Below are 22,283 nucleotides of genomic sequence, written 5' to 3'. Positions count from 1 at the left end.
AAAAAATTGCGAAGAAATATTATTTAACGTAAGGTTATTTATGAAGATTTTTTAAACATGAGTAATAGACTGGGATCCGGCCGTTGAATCCTGCATATACGAGTTTTCTTAATTAAACCTATATTAATGAATAATACATGATTAGTAGAACAGATTACACCTGGGTTGCCTGGAAGAATCCTGCCGCAATCACCTTTAATTACATTTTTTCGTAACTCGTTTTTGGAGAAAATTGCACCAATACGTTTTTTATTTGAATCGCACATCATTTGAAAGATAATCCCATAAGGAATTGGAAAATTAAGGGTTGCCAGCTCTCAGTCTGCCGCAAGTCTAGGGTTGCCTGGTTTAAACATGTCACTAAATGTTAATAATTTATATCAATCTTAAAATCAATGTTTATTCTAATTGTTCACCTGTTAAATGATGATTTTAATCATATTAAGTACACGCAGAAAACTATTTAAAGATGAAATCATTCTTATTTTTCAAGTAAAATAATAATCCATAATATTGAGTATTCGCAAAATTTATTTTATAAATAATGATATTTAGTTAAATAACCCTTTTAAAACAACTAAGTTATCTAATTAAGTAAATGTTTACAAATATCGATCTACTATAAGGTATTAATTACAACATGTTTCCTTAATATAATGAGAGGTGACAATTATCGCGGATATTTTTTTTATTAATTAAGAAAATGTGGAAAATTACATTTCAATAAACAATCTCTCTCTCTCTTCGCCCTCTGCTTGTTTGATTTAACAACGCCGTCCGTATCCGTAGAAAGAACTATGGCGCCCATCTTTTTGGTACGAATATTTACGTTTTTGCAAAGTAAATGAAAACTATTCAACTAATAAAAACTATTAAAAAATATAGATAAAAAAATGTCGCTAGCAAGAACTTCTCCGTCTATGCTGATAGTTTTTAAGGTATTTAGGTCTGAAAGAATTGTTCTTATAATTATAATAAAGCGTAATCACTCACTAACGTCCCTAACTTAGTATAATCAAAACTGAGGCAACTCCCACGGCCACAATTGTCTACATTTTATTAAACTATATAATATTAAATATTAAAGTATACTTACGTTTTGCATTAGAAAATAATTAAAAAATACTTCTTTATATTTTTGTTTTAAAACAATGAACTTTTTGTAATACTGTAAATGATAACTGTGCATTGTGTCACTATTTAAAAAAATGTCACTGTATTTAAAATTCATTTTTTGGCGAAACAATAACATAATTTTACACTTTTGGAGAGATTCCTTGTTAAATTCTATCACATTTTCACTCCTGCCGCACAAAAAACACATCTTAATTTTTGTCAAGTAAAAACGTCTTTACTCCAAAACGAAAGGTAAGTAACTAAGTAATATGCTCAAAAACAACTCATTTGGCCATCTGCACTTTTATTACATTTAGAAACAATACATCTTCGAAAATAATTTTATTGCATTTGGTTTGCTTTGTTTCGCGCCGCAAAATGTTTATCTATAGTAAAAAATAGCCTACTAATTGATATTTGCCGACTCTCATAAACCGTAAATAGCGTTTATTAGTCGGCATTACTGTCGGATTTTCTTCGAATTTATTTTGCTAACTTAGTTTTGTTTATTATAATTCTATTATATATATTTCTTTCCTATGCAAATTATTAAAAATTGCGTGAGAAAAAAATAATTGCGGCAAGCCTTGTCAAATCAAACAAGTAGAGGACGAAGAGAGAGAGTTCATTGAAATGTATTTTTCAATATAATTAATAAAAAAAATATCCGCAATAATGGTCACCCTTCATTATATTAAGGGAACATGATGTATATGTATTAATAGTTTATAGTAGATCAATATTTGTAAACATTTATTTAACTAGATAATTTAATTGTTTCAAAATGGTAATTTAAATTAATAAATAAATATTAGTATTTAGAAAATAGATTTTGCAAAGACTCAATATTATAGATTCATTATTTTACTTTAAAAATAAGGATGATTTCTTCTGCCCCATGATCTTTAAATAGTTTTCTGCGTGTACTTAATATGATTAAAATCATCATTTAACAGGTGAACAATTAGAATAAACATTGATTTTAAGATTGACCTTCTATTATATAATATTTTACTTTAAAACATAAGGCAGACCGCGCATTTCATCGTCTATTCTCATAGTCAAACGGAACCGGAATAAAATATTTCAAACGCTGGCAACCCCTGTTTGCGGCAGGAATTTTCCAGGCAACCCTGTTTTATAGTGTTCAGAAAAAAATAAGCTTTAATTTGATATATAATTCATTAAAAAACACACATGAGTGCAAATGATTAACATTTAGTGACATGTTTAAACCAGGCAACCCTAGACTTGCGGCAGACTGAGAGCTGGCAACCCTTAATTTTCCAATTCCTTATGGGATTATCTTTCAAATGATGTGCGATTCATATAAAAAACGTATTGGTGCAATTTTCTCCAAAAACGAGTTACGAAAAAATGTAATTAAAGGTGATTGCGGCACGATTCTTCCAGGCAACCCAGGTGTAATCTGTTCTACTAATCATGTATTATTCATTAATATAGGTTTAATTAAGAAAACTCGTATATGCAGGATTCAACGGCCGGATCTCAGGGTATAAGTAATATTAGAGTAATATTAATATTCAATGTTACTAAATAAGTAGAATATCACATTATTTTTATATGCTTTTTTCCAAATGTATGAATGAAGGAGAGCTGTTAAATATTATTAAATGTGGAAAATAGATTGATTGATTTCTCGATATATGGCGTTTCGAGCGTGCCAGTTGAGCACAATTCATTTCGCCAATGTCACGTTGTATGGAAAACACACGAAGGAAATTGACCGGTAATAAAAAAGATAAATATAATGTTGAAAATAAAAACAATATTTACATAGACATTGCATTCATTAATAAATAGATGTCAATGAGAATGATGAATCCTGTCATTTTTTTGCCAACTGTCGATATAACAGGTTGTTTTAAGTTTTAATTGAAATAAGTTAATATAATTAAAATTATTATTTTTCTTTATAATCGTCAAATACATTCTTTTTTAAATCAAATATATTAGAATATTATATTGCCGTCAAAACCACAAACAAATTTTTAATCTTATGTACCTATGTGTACGAATTGGGTCAAAATAGAGTTGTAATTTTTTCTTAATTAATTAATAAGATAGGTATGTATAGAAACAAGTGAAACTGTTACTGTTACAAGTGAAACTGTTACTGTTACGTGCTGACTACGAAATATGTTAAAAATAAAGAATAATCCATTTTAAAAACAAATAAAATTATTTATTCGAATCATAAATAAAAAGTATATTGTTTACAATATTACAAATTAAAAGCAAAGTGACATATTTAAAAGGATAAAGAAACACAATTTTAGTCAGTATCCAGAGCGGGCCTCCTGGCCGCTCTTGTATCCGTTTCCGTTGCTTCGGGAATTAGCGGTGCTATCATATCCGTTTCCGTTGCTTCGGGAGTTAGCGTTGCTATCATATCCGTTCCCGTTGCTTCGGGAGTTAGCGTTGCTATCATATCCGTTCCCGTTGCTTCGGGTGTTAGCATTGCTATCATATCCGTTGGAACGGGTTAGATCTTCTGAATCTTCATAAGATATTTGGGGTTTGAATCCGCGTTCGTCAGCTTCATAACTTACGGTCTGCAACAAGGAAGTAGATTTGAGTAATATTACTTAACTTTTTTTACGTCGGATTTATATATTTATATATAAAATATTTTTAAAAAATGAACATTAGAAAAAAGATATGTTTATATTCATATTGTAAGGACAAGTTTAATACTGTGTAAAGTTGTATAGAATAATATTAAATCTGAATGCATTAGTTTTTCTGTCTGTTAATATTATATTATTAATAATATTTTAAGCAATTGTACCATGATTTCTGTTAAGTTTAACATTAGGTTAGTAAATTTTTAAAGTATAATCATTTAGAAAGGCTTGTTAAACAAAATGTTGATACAATATTTTAAAATAAACTAAAGCCAATAGCGTAGTGAAGGGTCACTAAGTTTTTTCTATCGCATTGTTATGTATGATGTCACAATTACCTGTTTTCTACCATCAGGTAACACTACATGATATTCTCCTTGCGCCCTTTCCTCTACTCTCTCCTCATGATGGCCGAAGTCTGTGCCTTCACTGAAGTCACTCACCATATAACCGAAGTTGTAGTTCGCTGGTTCCTGTACACAAAATAAAGTATAAGTACTGTTTTTTTTTATTTACTATGTTTTTTAGAATATTTAAACTTTTTAAAGTACTTATGCTTTGTTCTGTGTTTTTCTGATCAAAGTCTTTTAATAATGATTTTTGATGGAAAAATTAAATTATTTGTATATGAAATGAACTTGGTAATTTTTAGAATGGATAACAAAAAAATGAAAATTTAGTTATAATTTAATGAAAAAAGCATAATTAATTATATATTTAAATGCTAATAATGATGTTATTAAAAAGTCAATTGAAATAAGGTTCGACTCACCGAGTTTACGTCTATGGCATTTCTAGCGAAATCAGCCGAATTCTCATCGTAGCCCTGTGCTTGACCAATTCTAGCTTGAGTATGATCATGGGGGATGTTCCTAGAATTTATAGATAACTTTATATATATTTTTCGCCCCACGTAGGCAGAGGGAGCATAGTGATAAAATATTCCGTTCTACAATCCAGTGATATAATATAACCTATAGCATTCCTCCATGTGTGGAGTTTCCAACATAAACACTATTACAATTTGAACTAGTACTTCTTAAGATTAGAATTCTTCATTAATTCAAACAAATTCTTCAACTTTATAATATTAGTATAGAAAAAAAAATCTCAAAATATTACAAACCTGGCGCCACCACTAACATGTTCGTGGCCGTTAGTTGGTGCTGCAAAGTTTCTGGCAGCTATCACTTGAGGTAGCGGACTGGCTCCAGCTGGTCCTTGCGGGTACCCAGCATTGCGGTTTGATGGAGATGGTGGTAAGTAGCTGTGAATTTAACATTTTTATTGAAATTTATAATATAAATTGAAGTAAGTAAAATAAAGAGACATTTTCAAGGAAGAGTCTGGTTGATATTGATTGTCAAATGACAATATAATAAAACTAAATTTGTTAAAAATAGGTAATTTTCTTCACTTTAGTTTTAAGTCAGTTCAAAACTGATCTTTTTATCGCATTTAAATAAATGTATTACTTTCTGTAGTATTTTTAATATGCACTGTAGTGCAAATATTTACTTAACACCAATACTTAATAATCATTAAGTAAATACAAAAGACATCAACGCGCTCATTATTTTAACTAGATATACTTATAAATATTTTAATATAGTTTTTTTTTACACAAAGTAACAGCATAGCGATTCTATAGAAAAGCCTTCTAATGCTTGAAAAATGTTTTTTTAATATATACGAATATTTTATAAAGTTCTATTTTCGTTTACTGTATGGTAGCGCTCTTAGATCCCATTTGATACAGTCATTGTTTATTATAGCTTCTTAACATTAAAAATTTTTTCATTGTTATTTATTACTCAGTTTTTATTGTTAATGTAAATATGTTGATACTTTTATATCTTTTTTGTCAATGTAATTTTTGTTTATTTTTTTAGCTTCACGCATGTAGAAGGGTAAGCAGAGGAAGCCTAATGTTAAAACCCTCCGCTCCCAACTTTACACCGAAGCATTGCGTGTTGATTATTATTATATTATTGCGTAGATTTTTTTTTTCTTTTATATGGAATAGGCTTGCGTTTGACCGCATCAAGTCTGGTGAGCGTTGATGTGGTCTACGGTGGTGCACGCTTGCCTAGAAGATACCTATTCACCCTTTCTTTGAAAACCCCCACATTGTATGTTACAGGAAATACAGATGCCGGCAGTGAGTTCCAAAATACAGATGCCGGCAGTGAGTTCCAAGATTTGAAACTATTAAATATATCATTTCCTTGAGGAGGAATAGAACCCATAATCTGTCAGGTTTACAGTCCTGCACGCCTGCGCCACGACGGCCTGATATTTTTTTTGCTAATTATTAAAAGATTAGGTAAGATTTTAATCTTTTACCTGTTTGATGGAGGAGGCTCGGCTAAAGCGATAGCCGCGATGAATACAACAACAAAAATAGTCTGAAACAAAATGAATCAATAAATACAATTTAATTAATTTTAATATTATTATTATTTATTTTTTTTACATTTTTTTTATATAAGAGAAACATTAAAAACTAATTGGTAACATAAATTGGTAACTTTTTTCCCTTTGTAAATAAACAAAAAATGATGGTTAAACCCACCATAGAATCCATAATAATCAAACTAAAAAGAAAATCTCTTTGACTCTTTGCCTACTTCAAGAAATTTGAGATTTATATATATATTTAAGAAAATCACAAAAGTACCCAATAATTTAACAAAATATTAACACCGCAATTAACAATTAAAAGTACTAAAAGTAAAACAAAGAAAAAAGTTATATAATACATTAAAATAAGCTTTTCTATAGAGCATTACGTAACTCACCTTCATATTAGCAGTTGACAGACGAGTGATACAAGTGACACGAGAGACAAGTGATGCTCATGTCCTAATTCGAAACGTTTTTATACTGATACTTATTTAAAGGTAGGGGTGAAAAATTACTCTCATTATCCATATAATAGACGAGCTTTCAAGGTAGATGACGACTGGAACAATAGTTCTGTAGAGCCGCAATATGTGTTCTTTTTAAATTAATTCTAGTCATCAATACATTGAGAAAAATTAAAATTCTATCATTTTAATAAGGAATGTATTATATTTTTTTAACTCTTCGTGCTATCTTTACTGATATTATAAAGCTAGAGCGTTTTTTAAATAGACGCGCTTAACTCATTTGGCTAGAACTCATTTGGCTAGAAGTTTTATGTTGGATAGTCCATTTATCAATGAAAGCTAAAAGGTCCATTAGGAGTGATGGTAAAAGCTAATAAAACGTGATTTTGTACGAAATTTAGTTTTGAATGAAACTTGTATTTAACTACCACATTCTCTCTGTCTTTTTATATGGGATACAAATTTTTGCCCTACCTTAATTTTGTTGCCTTATAAAATCTTTTAAAAATCAACAACTCTACATATTTTCCTATTCGCGTATAAGGGTGTACGTAAGTCGTTGCGTCGTGATCACGGTTTCTTATGTATTTTTGCATAGTTAAGGTCATTTTAAAAATAATAGTATTAACAATAGATGTATGAAGTTACATCTCTATCTAGCTCTCCACATATTATTACAGAATATCTAGTGATATCATAATGGATTTATCAAATCCGGTTTTTTATATCTATTAAATTAGAGTAGAATTCAAGAAAACGTATATATATATATATTTAAAATAATCTATATCTTAGGCCGCTGTGGCGCAGTTACATAACGTGTAAGTGGATGTTTAGTATTCGATTTCCAATTACAAGATAGCACTATTTTCATTTTCTCACTTTGGTATGACAACAAAGCGTGGTATGAAGCTCAACCACTCAACATACAATGTATAAATAATAGAGCAGGGTATGGGCATGGGAAACAAAGTTTCTTTACATTAGGTTTCCTCTGCTTACCCTGCTTTTCGGAAAAAAACGCAAAGCAGCCAGAATAAATTTTAGGCAAACATGTATATTTTTGTGAAGATATAGTCAATGTTCGTTCAATATAAAATACTCATTTCTTTTTCAATTTTATTGAATTGTTTAATTTGTGTAGTAATATTTTTTACGGCATCTATATATCAGTCGTCTATAATGTTATTATATCGTCTTTATGCTGAATAGTTCATTTATTGAGGAAGGCAATATATCACGTTAATTCATGTAACTCTCTGTACTGAGTTTATATAAAAGGTTCTTCTTTATTTATCTTTATAACCTCAAAAGGTTCATTTGATAATATTCTAATAAAAATATATATTTATTTTATTACCTACGTATTATTTAAAATATCCAAGTAAAAAATCAAGAGGGTACTTTAAATTTTAAAGATCGATGAAGTGCACAAATATCACTTTTTGATGTCGTAACGACTAAATCATTATTTTTGGATTTTCACAATTTTTTACAATGTATATTTTTTTGCAAGGAATAAGAGTCACCTTAAAGGAGACTGCTCATAGTTTACACTGTATTAAAAATTATTATGGATTTGAAAGCTCTTAATTATAGGAAGTTTTTCAGACCTTCTGGTGGCATACCCTAAAGATGTAGTTTATCGACCCAACGTTATAATATTGCTATTTTTAATATTTTAACTGGAATGTTGCATAAAAAAAATATTTCATTAAATTGTATTTAACCAACTAACTCTAATTTGTTTATTAAATGGAAACTTTGAACCTGTTGTTTCATATGAATGACGACCAATTTAACTAATCTTAATTTTTTAAAAGTAAGATTATTCGCCTGTTAGTTTACCTATTAATAACAATGCAATACATAATGAATAAACTTAAAGCAACACGCATACGCAACAAGCAATATGCAAATATTTGTGTTCTTGATTCAAGTATTAAAATATTTCGATCCAAATTAGCACGAGTTGCCGTTATTTTAAGAACTTGAAATATATTTTACAGTTATTTTGGAATAAAAGGAGGTTAAAAATAAGAGGTTAAGAGTAATTATAGGTAACTATTTAATTTTTTTAGGATTCTCTTCCTGTAGGATGTTAATCGAGTGACGGATCAAATTCCCACAGACTAGGTGATATACACCAGATATGTTGATGGGTAGGGGATCTCAGTATCTTTATTTTAACTCCATAAGTGTTCAGCGACATTCACTGATCCAGCAGATATTTGTCAATTTTGGGAAGTTGAGAATATTTTTTTTGGGAAAAAAAATCATATTCTTTAAGAAAATGGAAAAATACAGTCTTAATTTGTTCCTTAATATAGCTCAATAATAGGCATTGTATGTGTGGAGCGGTATTAAGAGCGCAATTAGATTAAGTGCACAGAGTGCGTGTGCACTAGATGTGAAGATTCTAAGTACGCCTTCACTAGTAGTGGTACGTCCATCACTAATAATATTTTTGTATTTCATAAAATTAACATATTCAAGTAATCTTTTGGCTATCATAATTTCTTATTAACAATAATAATATTACTTTGCAATAAAAAAATGTGAATACAATTTGTATAAAGTTTAAGTGATTTGCTTGTATATATCTATATACATACAAAAAAAGGACTTCTAAACTAAACCTATAGGCAGTAACTTAAACAAAATATAAAATAATAATTTTATTACTTTACAGTAAAGATAATAATTGATAATTTTTCATCAATTGATTGATCTTTACTAGACTTATACATATATTTATTAAAATCTGTTATTTTTAGTATTAGCCCCAATATGGCTATATTTTTTAAATGATTAGCATATTTTGGTGTATTTAGCAATTCTATTAATATTATTGTGACTTGATGCCTTGGTTGGCAACGACAGATAAAAAGAGACGTAAATCGCCAGATAATAAAAACTACAAATAAAAAAATATATTTATATAAAAATCATTTATTTGCTTGTAAAATATAATTTTACATCCAAAGCACTTACGCCCTACGAGGTACATTTTTTTATACATTTTTTCAATTTGCTATAAAAAATAAATTAAATCAGTATTAAAACTAGATTCGTTTTCGTCAATATGATTAAAATCGGTAAAAATATTAAAGGTTGAACGAAAACTTTGTCGTTAATAGTTGCACAAAGAGACATCAATTTACACTTAAACAACATTAAATACACACAAATAAGTACATATGTATCTAGTAACTTAATATTGATTAAATGGTAATTGAAATTTTTGAGTGCGATTATAAGTCAGTCATGGCACGCTATTATCGTCTTTATTTATATTTTTAATAAGGTCCATCTCCAGATCGGGTGAGATCAGATGCATTTTCATCATACCCTGATCGTGCTTCCGCTGGCTCCACAGAGATCCTCGGTTTGAATCCACGCTCGTCGGCTTCGTATTCTACCACCTGAAAAAAAAGTCATAGAATTTATTTCATTTATTTATTTGACATAATATAATGTAAAATCTTATCTTTATATTAAGTATATATAACTCTTTCGTTACTGTGTGAACGACAGACGAAACGACCTTCTTAAGAAATTTGGTAAGTAGATTGGTTATTGAGTGTAGGGGAGCAATAAAAAATGTATTATTAATTAAAAAAAACATGAAAGATTTTAGAGTAGGTATATACTTTTGATATATTTCTTGTCGGTTAATACGTCGGTTAATAAAAGTATATATAGTATATACCTTGTAAGATTTGTGAAAATATATAAAATGATTAATATTTAAAAAGGTCCTAAAATCTGAGATTGTATAAGAAATTTGAATAAGTTACCTGTTTAGTTCCATCTGGCAACACTACGAAATAAGACCCTTCAGCTTTATTGTCTTGCCTGGACTCTGTATGACCGAAGTCACTTCCGCTGACAAAGTCATTTACTTTGTATCCGAAATCGTAGTTGGCTGGTTCCTATACATTATTTTAAATTACAAAATTTAAAAATATATTTAAACAATTTAGGTAAATTCATATTGATACAGGAATGTAACATTTTATTGATCTGGTATGAGACCAGATTCACATGTTACGTTCAAATTCCATTTAAAGCACGTTTAGAGTACCTTATTTGAGTTTTTCTGCACTGACAAATAAACAGCTTTTATTGGTATCACTGTATTAACAGTTTAATAATGTTTATTAATTTAATGAAATATGAGAAAATAGATTTACTTGATTTGATAATTCGTCAAGAGCATTCCTTGCATAACTGTACCCTTGGTTGGAAAGTGAGTATTGGTCTGGAACACCGTATTGGTCTGACGGCATTGAATCTCTAGCTGAAGGTGCACCATATTTGGGAGATGGAGATAATCTAAAAAAGTAGTAAATAAATGATAATAGATTGCTTTTGTCACAAAATATTAATCAATTACATCTTACTCTTCCTCTCTTACTCTAACAAATATTGAAATTATTTTAATTAAACAAACCTGGTCGTATCATATGAAGAAGAAAAGGCATTATTTTTTAAATTGATTCTGGCTTCAGGAGGTCCATATTCAGAGGACAGGCTTCGTTCATTTGGCACGCCATAAGTCTGAGATACGGTTCTGGAGCTAGGGAGGTAAGATTGAGAAACTGACTTTGCTTTAGGAGTGTAGGAATCAGAGTTTCTAGTATTAGGTACATCGTACTGAGAGGACAGAGAAAGAGAAGTGCCAAAGTTTAGAGACCCAGAGCTTCTTGATCCAAAGGAAGATTTAAAATTCCTCGTAGTTACACCGGATGAAGGCTTATTTTGTTTAGTACGTACAGAGCTGTCACGGGATAAAGGACTACTATTTTGGGCGCTACGCAGTCCAGGGAAGTATTTTTGGGATGTTGATGAAGATCTTTGAGGTGGTGTGAAAACATTTTGTGATGAACTTCTGAATTCCTCGGAGGGATTTGATCGCAATTGTGGAGGACCATATTGGATTGACGGGGACCTTTGAAGGGGGGTTCCATAAGAATCTGAAGGAAAGTCTCCAATGGTGTCATACTCTTCAGAATCTGCTCTCAACTGAGGAATACCATATTCTTGAGATAAACGGGTGCTTGGTACGTTTAAGTCAGATAATTGGGAGGGAACTCCATATTCTGCGGAAGGAGTACTTCTAAAACCTGGAGGTCCGTATTGCTGTGAAAGGCGAGCACTTGGGGCTCCATATTCTTGAGAAATACTGGACCTCAATGATGGGGGGCCATATTCTTGAGAAGGGCTTGATCGTAATCCTGGTTGGCCGTATTCTTGGGATATAGTGGATCGGGACGACGGAAAATAGGAAGCTGCCGAGGTTCTTGAGGATACAGAATCATGTTTTTTTTGGCTCCGAGCATCAACCACTGGTACGCCATACTCTTGGGACAGAGATCGTTCTGCCTCTAGATTATAGCCATGATCGTGATCATGACTAGACCGAGCTGCTGGGTACCCATCCCTAAAAGACAAAGCAAAATAAAATTGTATCTTTTTACTTAGATCTGCTATATTATATATATTTTTATAAAACTTCTACTTACCCTACAGGTGGTTCTGCGAGTGCAATCGCTAATAAACTGATAAATATAAAAATCTGTAACAATAGTATTAGTTATTAACCTATTCTTTTGTAAAATTCCCGTATTAAAATTAACATTCTGTTGATGAAATTTACATACCTTCATTTTTTCTACGTTTTGTATCTGTAAAAATAAACAATATATATTTTAGTAAAGTTAAACTTCTATAAAATATTTGTTTTTCATGTTAGATATTTTAATTTCAAAGCCTTTTAACAATTCCTCTAAGCTTTTTACCTGATTCAAACCTGTATCTGTTCCTACTTCACTGATAGACAAGTGACCGTTGAATGGTATCATCCCAATAACATACCACTATTTATACTAAATCTATTTTGACAATAGTCAATCCTGGGCAAGGTAAAAATTAAGTTCTTGAAAGTAAACGCACTCAAATTTCAATCCTATTACTTTTAAAATAGAGACGATTGTTCGTTTGAACATCGATTTCTGAATTTTGATACATAGTGTCGACACTGACTGAACTAGATGTACTATTGTTCAAATAAATCGATAGTTCGCGTATAATGCTACATTAGCGTTGCGTGCGCTCGTAAGTGCCTTTGCGGTGTTCGTACCTTTAATATGCATAGATTATGTTTAGATATTTCAATTTATTATAATTTTACTTTATAAATAAATAAATAAATCAGCTACACGCTGTATCCCGCACACTGCAGGGTAGGCAGAGGGAACCTAGTGTTAAAACACTCTGCTCCCCACTTTGGAGGCATTCTGGAGGCATCGCGTGTTGAGTGGCAGAAATCAACGCCGCCCTTTGCCTCGACACCAGAGCGAAGAAATAGAATTATAAACGTAAATATATATTTCACTTCCTCGATTGAGGATCGAACCCACAACCGTCTGGTTACAGTTACACCCTTGTGCCGCTGCGCCAATGATAATATTATAATATATTTTTTATTCATATATATAAGTATGTAGGATGTGGGAGATTTTATGTGGTAGGCAGAAAGTTTTTATTGATATTGTCCAAGTCCGATTCTGTTTTATAATTCTCAATTTCAGTTATTGCTTAATAGGTGGTATAACCCCACAAAAAATCTGTTTAAAAATAACTTTGTAGGAAAAGAAAGGATAAATTATTGCATTTTTCGTTTAGTATTTCCTTTTATTTTATATCGTTATCAACGTGTTTGCTATTAAATTAGTCATGAAAGTGTGTGGTAATAAAATGTATATTTAAGAGCAAAAAACTTCGTCCTTTATATAAAGTGAACCTAATACCTTCAGGAATGTAAAAACAAAAACAATCAACGTCATTAACATTGATCTATGGTTTTATTACATTATACGAGTAACAATATTTTTTTAACTATGTCCCGAATGTCTATTTGAGCAGAGAGAACCTAATGATAGTTCTACACTTCCTCACAATTTTCGCGATATTCTGTGTTGAGTGGCGGAAATTAACGCCGCACTTCAACACGCACAATGTTAACGCAACAATGTTACCAGACCAAATAAATGATATGAATTCATTCCTCCAAATGGGAATAGATCCCACAACCTTTAAATTTAAAAGCAGACGCTGTATTAATAATTAATACGCTACGACGGTATTAAGACGGATATTAAGAAAATAATAATCCTTAAATAAACATTTAGACCAAACAAGAGTACCATCAAAATGGTATAAGTGAATCTTTCACGCTTTTCCATAGAGCTAATTAAGGGCAAGGTTAATGTCACTCGTTTTAACTGTCACGATTTTAACAGGTGTTTGAGATCCTTTGTTAACGTTATCTTGGAGTACTTATTAACACATAGTGAACGAACACGAAGAACCTATAAAAAAAAATCTTATTAAGAATTGGTATAATTAATAAATACTTTTGTGTATTGGCGAATTTAGATAAATTGTCAAAATACTATATAAGGTATTATTTATGGTGCCTTATTAAGCAAAACCGCAACAGTATATATAAGATTCATTCAATTTTTTAAATACAATGTGTATATAGTGCACGAGCAGTGATGTAGACTCTTGATTAGATTTATTAGATTTGACAGAAAACGGTGATAAAAAATAAAAAATTAGCTTCACGCTGTATCCCGCACACAGCAGGGTATGCAGAGGAAACCTAGTGTTAAGACACTCCGTTCCTCACTTTCTGCCGAATTCTGAGTGGCAGAACTCAACGCCGCGCTTTGCAGTCACACTCTTGTGTCGCTGCGCCACGACGCGACGGCCTAACGGAAGAAAACGGTGATATACCTACTATAACTTTATTCTTTTCTCCATTGTTTTTTTTTTATATTGTATCTAACAGGAAAGGCAGAGGGTACCTGGGAACCTAATTTGAAGACACTCCATTGCTCATTAATAGGTACATGTCGTTTTTCACTTTTCGCCGAATTTTTGAGGGATTGCATGTTAAGAGGTGGAAATGAACACCGCACTTTGTGCAACTATCAGATCGGGGAAATAAAGACATATAATTTCATTCCCCTAAATGGGAATCGGATTCACAACCGTCGCGTTCTCACACGCTTGTACCCCCGGCCCACAACGGCCTAAAGCTCTCAGATACATATATTTGTAGAAATTCTTCATTTTAAGAGCACAATCGCATGTCAGTGTCATAGGATGTAAAGTTGGACAGGCGTTACTACGTATAATATATATTAAAATATAAAAAAAAATGTGGTAAATATCAAAATATTTCAAAACCAGTTAGGACATTCATATATTGTATAGTAAAATGATATTTGATTTATCAATCGATAAGTTTTCAGATGCGATCTCACGATTAGGTGAAAAAATATATTCATTAGGTATCTGAGTGTAAGTAAACGCATAATATCTATATAGATAGGCAGAAGGTAAATATATACGTAATGAACAGAGTGACTTATCGATAAAGAAGATATATAATATAGCGTTATTGTAATAATTATTATTTATTTAATAAATTATTTGATCTATCTTAATGCATATACATTGTTTTCTCATTCTTGTATGCTCATAAAAATAAAGAAAAATATATCTTAGTATCACACAACTTAAAACTATATAACATATTATAGATTTTTTTACAATGGCAACCCTGTCACTTTATCATATATTTTCAACGAAGCGTCAACATAAATTCCAAGATGTATGTTTTCAATAATCACGAATTCTGTATGTAATTTGCCACTTTTCAGAATACTTTCAATTGTTGGCCCGTAGACATTATGTCCTTGATGCTTCTTTTTAAAAACCACAGCGGCATTACCTTGCAAAGACAAAAGATATTCAACTTCTATTTCTAAACAACATCGATTTGCCGTCAGTGTAGATGTAGCCGTCTGCCCATGCTGCAACTGTTTTTCCATACCAATATTAGTTCCTAGAGTCATAGCCTCCAATTTCTCAGAACTCTTACCCCAATTTGAAGTGTAAGTAAAATTGTTATTACCTGACATATTCACAAGTTTTAAATTTAAATCATATTCAATTTCTTGTGACAAAGATGTTTGTTTGTCCTTTGGCCACGTTGTCGATATACTATTTTCAACACTTTCACTAAGGCCCGCGTTGAATTTTATTGTATTGTTAGATAAATTTTCAAAGTTCTGCGACATCACCATAATAGATTTACACGTACTCTCTTTCACTCTAGCAGATTTAACCTTCAATAACCGTGTAACTTGTTTCAACTGATATTTTTGGTATACATCCTTCGAAGATGGTGGATTTTTGAGATACACATGATTCGGCTTCTCATTGTAAATTCTTTGAATTGCCTTTTGCAAATAGTTTTTATCAATTTTGAATAATTTCAATTCTTTTTCACCAATAACAGCTTCGTCGTCTCCTGCGTAGTATATAACTATATCAGATATGTTTTTTCCAATATTTAAATCTATGGTAATTCTTGCTCGAACTATGAATAGCATTGACAGGAAGACTGCAGCTGATGTAAAATACATTGTTTTAAAGCTCGTGATATTTATTTTAAGGAAAATATTTAGAGTTATAGGTAATAATGGCTAGAAAGACAATTAAAGACTAATTATTAACGAATGAACTATACGTATCGACCTTTGTCCTTTTAATCAGACCGTAAAAATGTTAGGGTACCGTGAATGGTATTATATTTTATGAATTTTGAAATGCTCACTTCCATGACAATATTTCTATTTTTTTTTAATTTTGTGGTAGAAAAAAGTTATGAATTAGTTTTAAATAGGTACTACTAACAACTAATGCTGTAATAAAGAGAAAATTGTGAAAAACTTTGGACTACATAATGGCATAAAAATTCGGGATCATTTATAGCTAGTATATCTTTTTTTCTTGAGAAAAGACGCAAAAAAGTGTGTTAAGTAAAGTAACATACAGACAGACAAGAAATTAAAAAAATATTTTTGCGTTCTATTATTCCTTCTAAATGTCCATCTATCCATTTCAGTCATAAATAATAAATGTAGAGTTAAAATATTTTTACTGTTTTATCATATATAAGATAATTTAAATGAACTTGACCTCTCCTGATATGTATAATATAGTAATATTAACGAGATAGGTAATAATTTTATTTATTTGTATAGTCAATAATTCTTTTTTTGCTTCCATGTTAAAGATAATTTAAATAGTAAGTACTAAGTCAATAAATTTAATATTGTACTAAATATTACATTACATAAATCATATAATACAATAAAAATTATTATAGTACCCAAAAAACATTCGGTATTTACTCAATATGTTTATTAACCTCGACGAAACTAAACTAAACAGACTTAAATAATAGCGCTCCTGATTTTTTATCATACACTTTCAAAGACGCGTCAGTAAATAGACCAATCTTTATATTTCCTACAAATGTCACTTCCGTTTGCAAATGTCCACTTCTTAGCACATTTTCAATCATGGCCCCCAGAAATTATGTCCTCTATATTTTTTCCTAAAATTCACAGCTACAGTACCACGTAAAGTTAAAGCAAATTTAATTTCTATATCCGACGTGGATCGGGTTGCTGATACAACTGCTGTAGCTGTCTGTCCTAGCTTCAATTGAGTTTCCACATTACTACTTGTTCCTAGCGTCACTGCCTCTGATTTTTGTTGACTCCTAACGGTAGTTGAGCTGAACGCAAACTTCGTCACGCCCGATACTTTGTCCGTTTGGAAACCGAAGTCAAATCCGACTTCTTGCAACACAGTTACCTCCTTACTATTTGTCCAAGTGGAGGTGACTGTATTTTGAACAGTTTGACTAATTCCAGCATCCACTTTGATAGTCTTATGGGATAAATTTTCAAAATCTTGTGTTAACACTACAACAGATTTAATTGAGCTCCCTGTCACTTTAGCGGATTTAATTTTCATTACCCGTGTTACCGGTCTCCAATGATATCTTTCGTATAGGTCACCCCAAGGTGTCGGACTTTAGAGAAAAACGTCAGTAGGCATCGCATTGTATGTGTTTCTAACAGCTTGTTTCAATTTAAACGTGTCGATTTTGAATTGCTCTATTTCTTTATTTCCTATTATAGCTTCATCGGAACCTGTGTGTCGTATGATTATGTTAGATAGATCTCTTCCAGTTTCAACATTTATAGAAATTCTTGCTTTAGCAGTAATTAATATGGCAAGAAAGAACGTTGGTACGACGTACATTATAAAAAGCAGTGTATATGTAATATAATTTACAAATCCGTAACTATGTCGTGTATACAGTAACAGTATTTTGTTATAAATATAATTTTTTAACAACGTACGTCCGTTTTATCAATACTCGTATATGGTTTTAGGGATCCGTTAATAATAAAATTTTAAATTGTAAAAAACATATGTTAAGGCCGTCGTGGCCCAAGGACACAAGGATGTGACTGTAACGCGACGCCACTCGAGATTAAGTATTTAATTAAATTTATATTTTCATTTTTTGAGCTCTGGCTCTTGAGCTCTGGCTCTGGCTCTGGTGTCGTGGCAAACCGTGACGTTGAGTTCGGCCACTCAACACGTAAATCCTCCAAAATTCAAAGGAAATTGGGTAACGAAGTTCCCTCTGCCTACCCCGCTGAGTGCGGGATGCAGCGTGAAACTGATTATATTTTTTAATGTAAAATATATACATGGTAGAAGCGACTGCGTTCCTTTTACTGGAGCAGCATCTCTATCTTCTTCCTGGCATTAATCCCGGCTATTACCAGGGACTGCCTTCCTGCTTAACCTACTCCACTTTGCACGATCTTTTGCGTCCTCGGTGGTTAGACTATTGGCTCTCATGTCCTGCATCACGACATCCAACCAGCGCTTTCCCCTGATCCAGAGGATGTCCTGACTAATATCTGTCCGATATTTGTTTGTGGGCATACGGGTACGCGACCCCGGATCCTCGTAGAAGATCCTCCAGTCCGTAAGAATAGTGTCCTAACTCCCCCCCTTCCCCTCCTCTTTTCCTTAGCTCCCTCCTTTTACCTATCCTACCCCTTCTATTTTCCTCTCCCTTCGGTTTTTCCCCACAAAGGGGTTTTGAAGGTCAGACGGCAGTCGCTTCATTTAAAAACCGCCAACCGCCACTTAATGGACCGACAACGAAACAAAAGACTGGGGCAGCATCCCTATCTCTATCTCTATCTCTATATATTATAAAACAAAGTCGCATTTCGCCTCTGTCTGGCCTTCTCCTTCTTCTTCTAAACCACCCAACGGATTTTGATGCGGTTTTCACCATTAGGTCGAATATTTCTCAGGATAGGTTTATATATAGTTTATTATTTGTAAATTATTATGTAAATTAACATAAATAAGATAATTATGTGTAAAGTCCTACCCGTTGAGACAATTTCGCGCATGCGCTGCTTTAATGGTAAGTACTACATGAAAAAAATGTACTGGAGTATTGTTCCTCTTATTAAGATCTACAAAAAAGTAAGCGACAGCATATTCTTATCTTTTAAGAACAACGTGTAGTGATCACTTTTCTGTCTAAAAATAGTCATTTTTGAATATATTTTAATAAGTAGTTGAAAAAATTAGTAGCACAGATTTAAAATTACTATACTAGAAATAAAATCCTCGTCGCCCACCATGCGTCCCCTCGCACCCCGCGACATTTTGTTTATATAAGTGGATCTGCCGCACATGCCTGGCTTTTTTCCCCTGGGCATGAAAGGAGGGCCTGCTCATTATGCTGCTGAGGGATACCGATCTATAATCCTCCACAGCACGGTCGCCAAGCTGTTTGAGAAGAGGTTCTCTCACTTCTCTAGTCGCTAATCCACCCACAAAGCGAGCAGTTTGGCGATCGAGTATATCACTCTGGGTAAACTACGCCACAACAGTGATCAACCGAAAGGAGAGTGCAATAACAGTCTCCCTTGACGTAGCACGCATATTCGACCTTCGGGTGTCTGGCACCCGGGCTTACTTCATAAAGTGCTCAGAGCCGGCACCCCCCTGCACGTCGCTCATGTTTTTGCCTCTCTGCTTTGTAAGTGACAGGACATTTTACGTGAGAGTTGAGAGTGCGAGGTCTAGCAGCGACCCGGTCGCTGCCGTTGCCCAGTCAGATTTTTGTCACCTGCTCTCTACGACCTATACACTAATGACATTACAATGCCCTAGCGAGTATTAGTTAACAAGGATTCCTGCAGGTGGTACAGAACCTCACCCTCCGGCGAGGTCAGACGTCTTCTTTCGAGAGACTTTCTATCCTTCTCCAAAACCGACTCATGAGCAGTCACCTTCGTCGTTTAATCTAGGACTCCCGCAGGAAACCGAGGGTCCAATTCCAATCCCTTCCCGCAAGCCCCTTCCATGTGTCTGCTCTAAAGCAGATTTTCGCCTGAGACCACGGTCAGAGAACCAACGCCATGATGTCGTTTGGAGCTACTACGGAGATAGACGAGAAAATGCTTCAATTCTTGCGCCAAAGTAAATTTAGAAGTGCTTACACGTATTTTGGAGTTATCCAATAATTATAATGTACGAGTACTTCCACGCGACATAGTTGGTTACATCTTTCGTTTAAGTATTTTTGGGTAAGAGATTGTGTTTTCCTACAAAAACCTACGGAAATGCGGGTCGCATTAGGATTTAATTAATTTTCACATTATCTTAAGTGCTTTGCAAACATACATTATATGAATAATTCAGTAGTCAAAGCGGGCGAAGCCGCGATCAGCTCGCTAGTATATGATAAAATATTTCAAACCCATTCTTACCTATATTTCAAAAAAACAATCAAAATTAATCAACAGTTTAGACATAGGATTATTATTTTCATTTCACGATATTTATCCACACTGTATTACGTGTGACATAGTTACGAATTGTGTTACGAATTTACGTTACGCGAATAACATAAATACAATACAAATAAAGAAAAAACTACGAGAAGTAAAAATTTATAAGTCATTTATATGAATAAATGTAGGTATATTATGCTCACAAACTTATGTTTGTTTACTTTATTCGCCGCATCATCACAACCTCAGGTATTTTCAAAGCACAATCCTGAAATCGGTCCAGAACCCTCTGTGACCGAGTCTGACTTGCGCTTGGTGATTTTTTTCTTAAAAACACTTAAACAAACATTTGTATTGAATATTAATTCAAGCAGGCGTAGATGATTTATTATATCGATTTTCTTTTTTTGTGATTTTTTTTTAAAAACATGTACAATTGTACATATAGATATATTATAATTTAGTTTTTTTATATATCCATTAAATGTATTATTTTAAATAATAATTTTAAAATGTATATTGAGGCCGTCGAGGCGCAGCGGCACAAGGGTGTGACTGTAATGCGACGGTTGTCGGTTCGACTCACACTCGAGGAAGGATATTTATTTACGTTTATATTTCCATTTCGTCGCTCTGGTTTCGAGGCAAAATGCGGCGTTGAGTTTTACCCCTCAATACGCAATGCCTCCAGAATTTGGCAAAAAGTGGGGAACGGAATGTCTTAACACTAGGTTCCCTCTGCCTACCCTGCTATGTACGATATACAGCGTGAAGCTGAAAAAATAAAGTATTATGATTTTGAATGTTCAGTGGCGTAGCTAGGGTATTTGCTGCCCGGTGCGGCTTAGGAGATTTGATGCCCTTTAAAATGGTCTAAGGTCTAAAAAAAAACAAAGTGATCGTCGACGTTGATGAGTTCTAAAAAAAAACGTGATCGTCGACTTTGATGCCCCTTTCCTTTTAATGCCCGGTGCGGCTTAGGGGACTTGATGCCCTTTAAAATGGTCTAAAGTCTAAAAAAACAAAAAAGAACAAAGTAATCGTCGACTTTGATGCTCCTTTTGCTTTTGATGCCCGGTGCGACCGCACCGCTCGCACCCCCCTAGCTACGCCACTGTGAATGTTTCATCGGTCCTTTCCTGATTACTTCCTGACCTTTATTTTCTTAAAATATTAGATTAACTATAAAATCTATGCTTCTAGGTTCTTTTAACTTGAGAAAATAAATAATTATTTCATTCAACAAAATGACATATAACAGTTTATTTGTATATTTAATTATCTTTGTAGAGCAATATATAATGTATGTTTTTAACCTGGAATTGTTGCAGAATCGAAATTTATCACGGAAGTACTACGTTTACAGTCTGCGCGGGGTTACGATTTAGGTACCTAACTATAACTAAACATTTTTCGATTGGATACGAAAATTAAATCAATTGAATCAAAATGCTTAAATTATGATATATTTAATGTGTAACCAAACTAAAATAATTAATCCAGCTTTAGAGTATTGTACTTCAGAAGGAAAAAAATTGAACCCTTATAGGATTACTTTTTTGTCATCTCAAATTAATATTAGATATTCAAATCACTTTATCATATATTTTCAACGAAGCGTCAACATAAATTCCAAGATGTATGTTTTCAATAATCACGAATTCTGTTTGTAATTTGCCACTTTTCAGAATACTTTCAATTGTTGGCCCGTAGACATTGTGTCCTTGATGCTTCTTTTTACAATAAATTTCTCCTTACAGAGCAACAACTACAGTTTTTGTTTCTATATATATCCACATATAACATACACTTAAACAAACATTTGTATTGAATATTTCAAGCAGGCGTAGCAGATTAATAATACTGTTTTT

General features: G+C 32.5%; 3 protein-coding genes and 1 pseudogene across 4 annotated transcripts; all 4 read right to left on the bottom strand.

The window, feature by feature from the left end:
- Window positions 1-3,401: 3,401 nt before the first annotated feature.
- On the bottom strand, window positions 3,402-6,678 carry LOC146541012 (uncharacterized). The gene is made up of 6 exons (XM_085195176.1): window positions 6,566-6,678; window positions 6,111-6,172; window positions 4,891-5,031; window positions 4,537-4,636; window positions 4,103-4,237; window positions 3,402-3,692 (listed from the first exon to the last, which is right to left on the bottom strand). The coding sequence occupies exons 1-6, from the start codon at window positions 6,569-6,571 to the stop codon at window positions 3,417-3,419; spliced, it is 720 nt and encodes a 239-aa protein (XP_085051302.1). The 5' UTR covers window positions 6,572-6,678; the 3' UTR covers window positions 3,402-3,416.
- Window positions 6,679-9,569: 2,891 nt separating this feature from the next.
- On the bottom strand, window positions 9,570-12,504 carry LOC146541011 (uncharacterized; annotated as a pseudogene). Its single transcript, XR_014878562.1, has 7 exons — window positions 12,442-12,504; window positions 12,304-12,327; window positions 12,166-12,218; window positions 11,094-12,083; window positions 10,826-10,975; window positions 10,438-10,666; window positions 9,570-10,062 (listed from the first exon to the last, which is right to left on the bottom strand). The product of XR_014878562.1 is annotated as an uncharacterized LOC146541011 (transcript).
- A 2,588-nt stretch (window positions 12,505-15,092) lies between these two features.
- On the bottom strand, window positions 15,093-16,204 carry LOC146541010 (U-megalopygitoxin(8)-Mo12-like). The gene has a single exon (XM_085191496.1). The coding sequence runs from the start codon at window positions 16,141-16,143 to the stop codon at window positions 15,262-15,264; it is 882 nt and encodes a 293-aa protein (XP_085047622.1). The 5' UTR covers window positions 16,144-16,204; the 3' UTR covers window positions 15,093-15,261.
- An 879-nt stretch (window positions 16,205-17,083) lies between these two features.
- LOC146541009 (U-megalopygitoxin(8)-Mo12-like) lies at window positions 17,084-17,545 on the bottom strand. The gene has a single exon (XM_085194571.1). It carries the CDS (start codon window positions 17,543-17,545, stop codon window positions 17,084-17,086), a length of 462 nt encoding a protein of 153 aa, XP_085050697.1.
- Window positions 17,546-22,283: the final 4,738 nt, after the last annotated feature.

This window comes from Heliconius melpomene, chromosome 1 (assembly GCF_056956725.1).
Source record: "Heliconius melpomene rosina isolate 202511_hmr_F chromosome 1, ASM5695672v1, whole genome shotgun sequence".
Lineage (NCBI taxonomy): Eukaryota > Metazoa > Arthropoda > Insecta > Lepidoptera > Nymphalidae > Heliconius > Heliconius melpomene.
The sequence above is the reverse complement of the archived record's forward strand: the minus strand, read 5'-3'. Positions and strand labels throughout refer to the sequence as shown.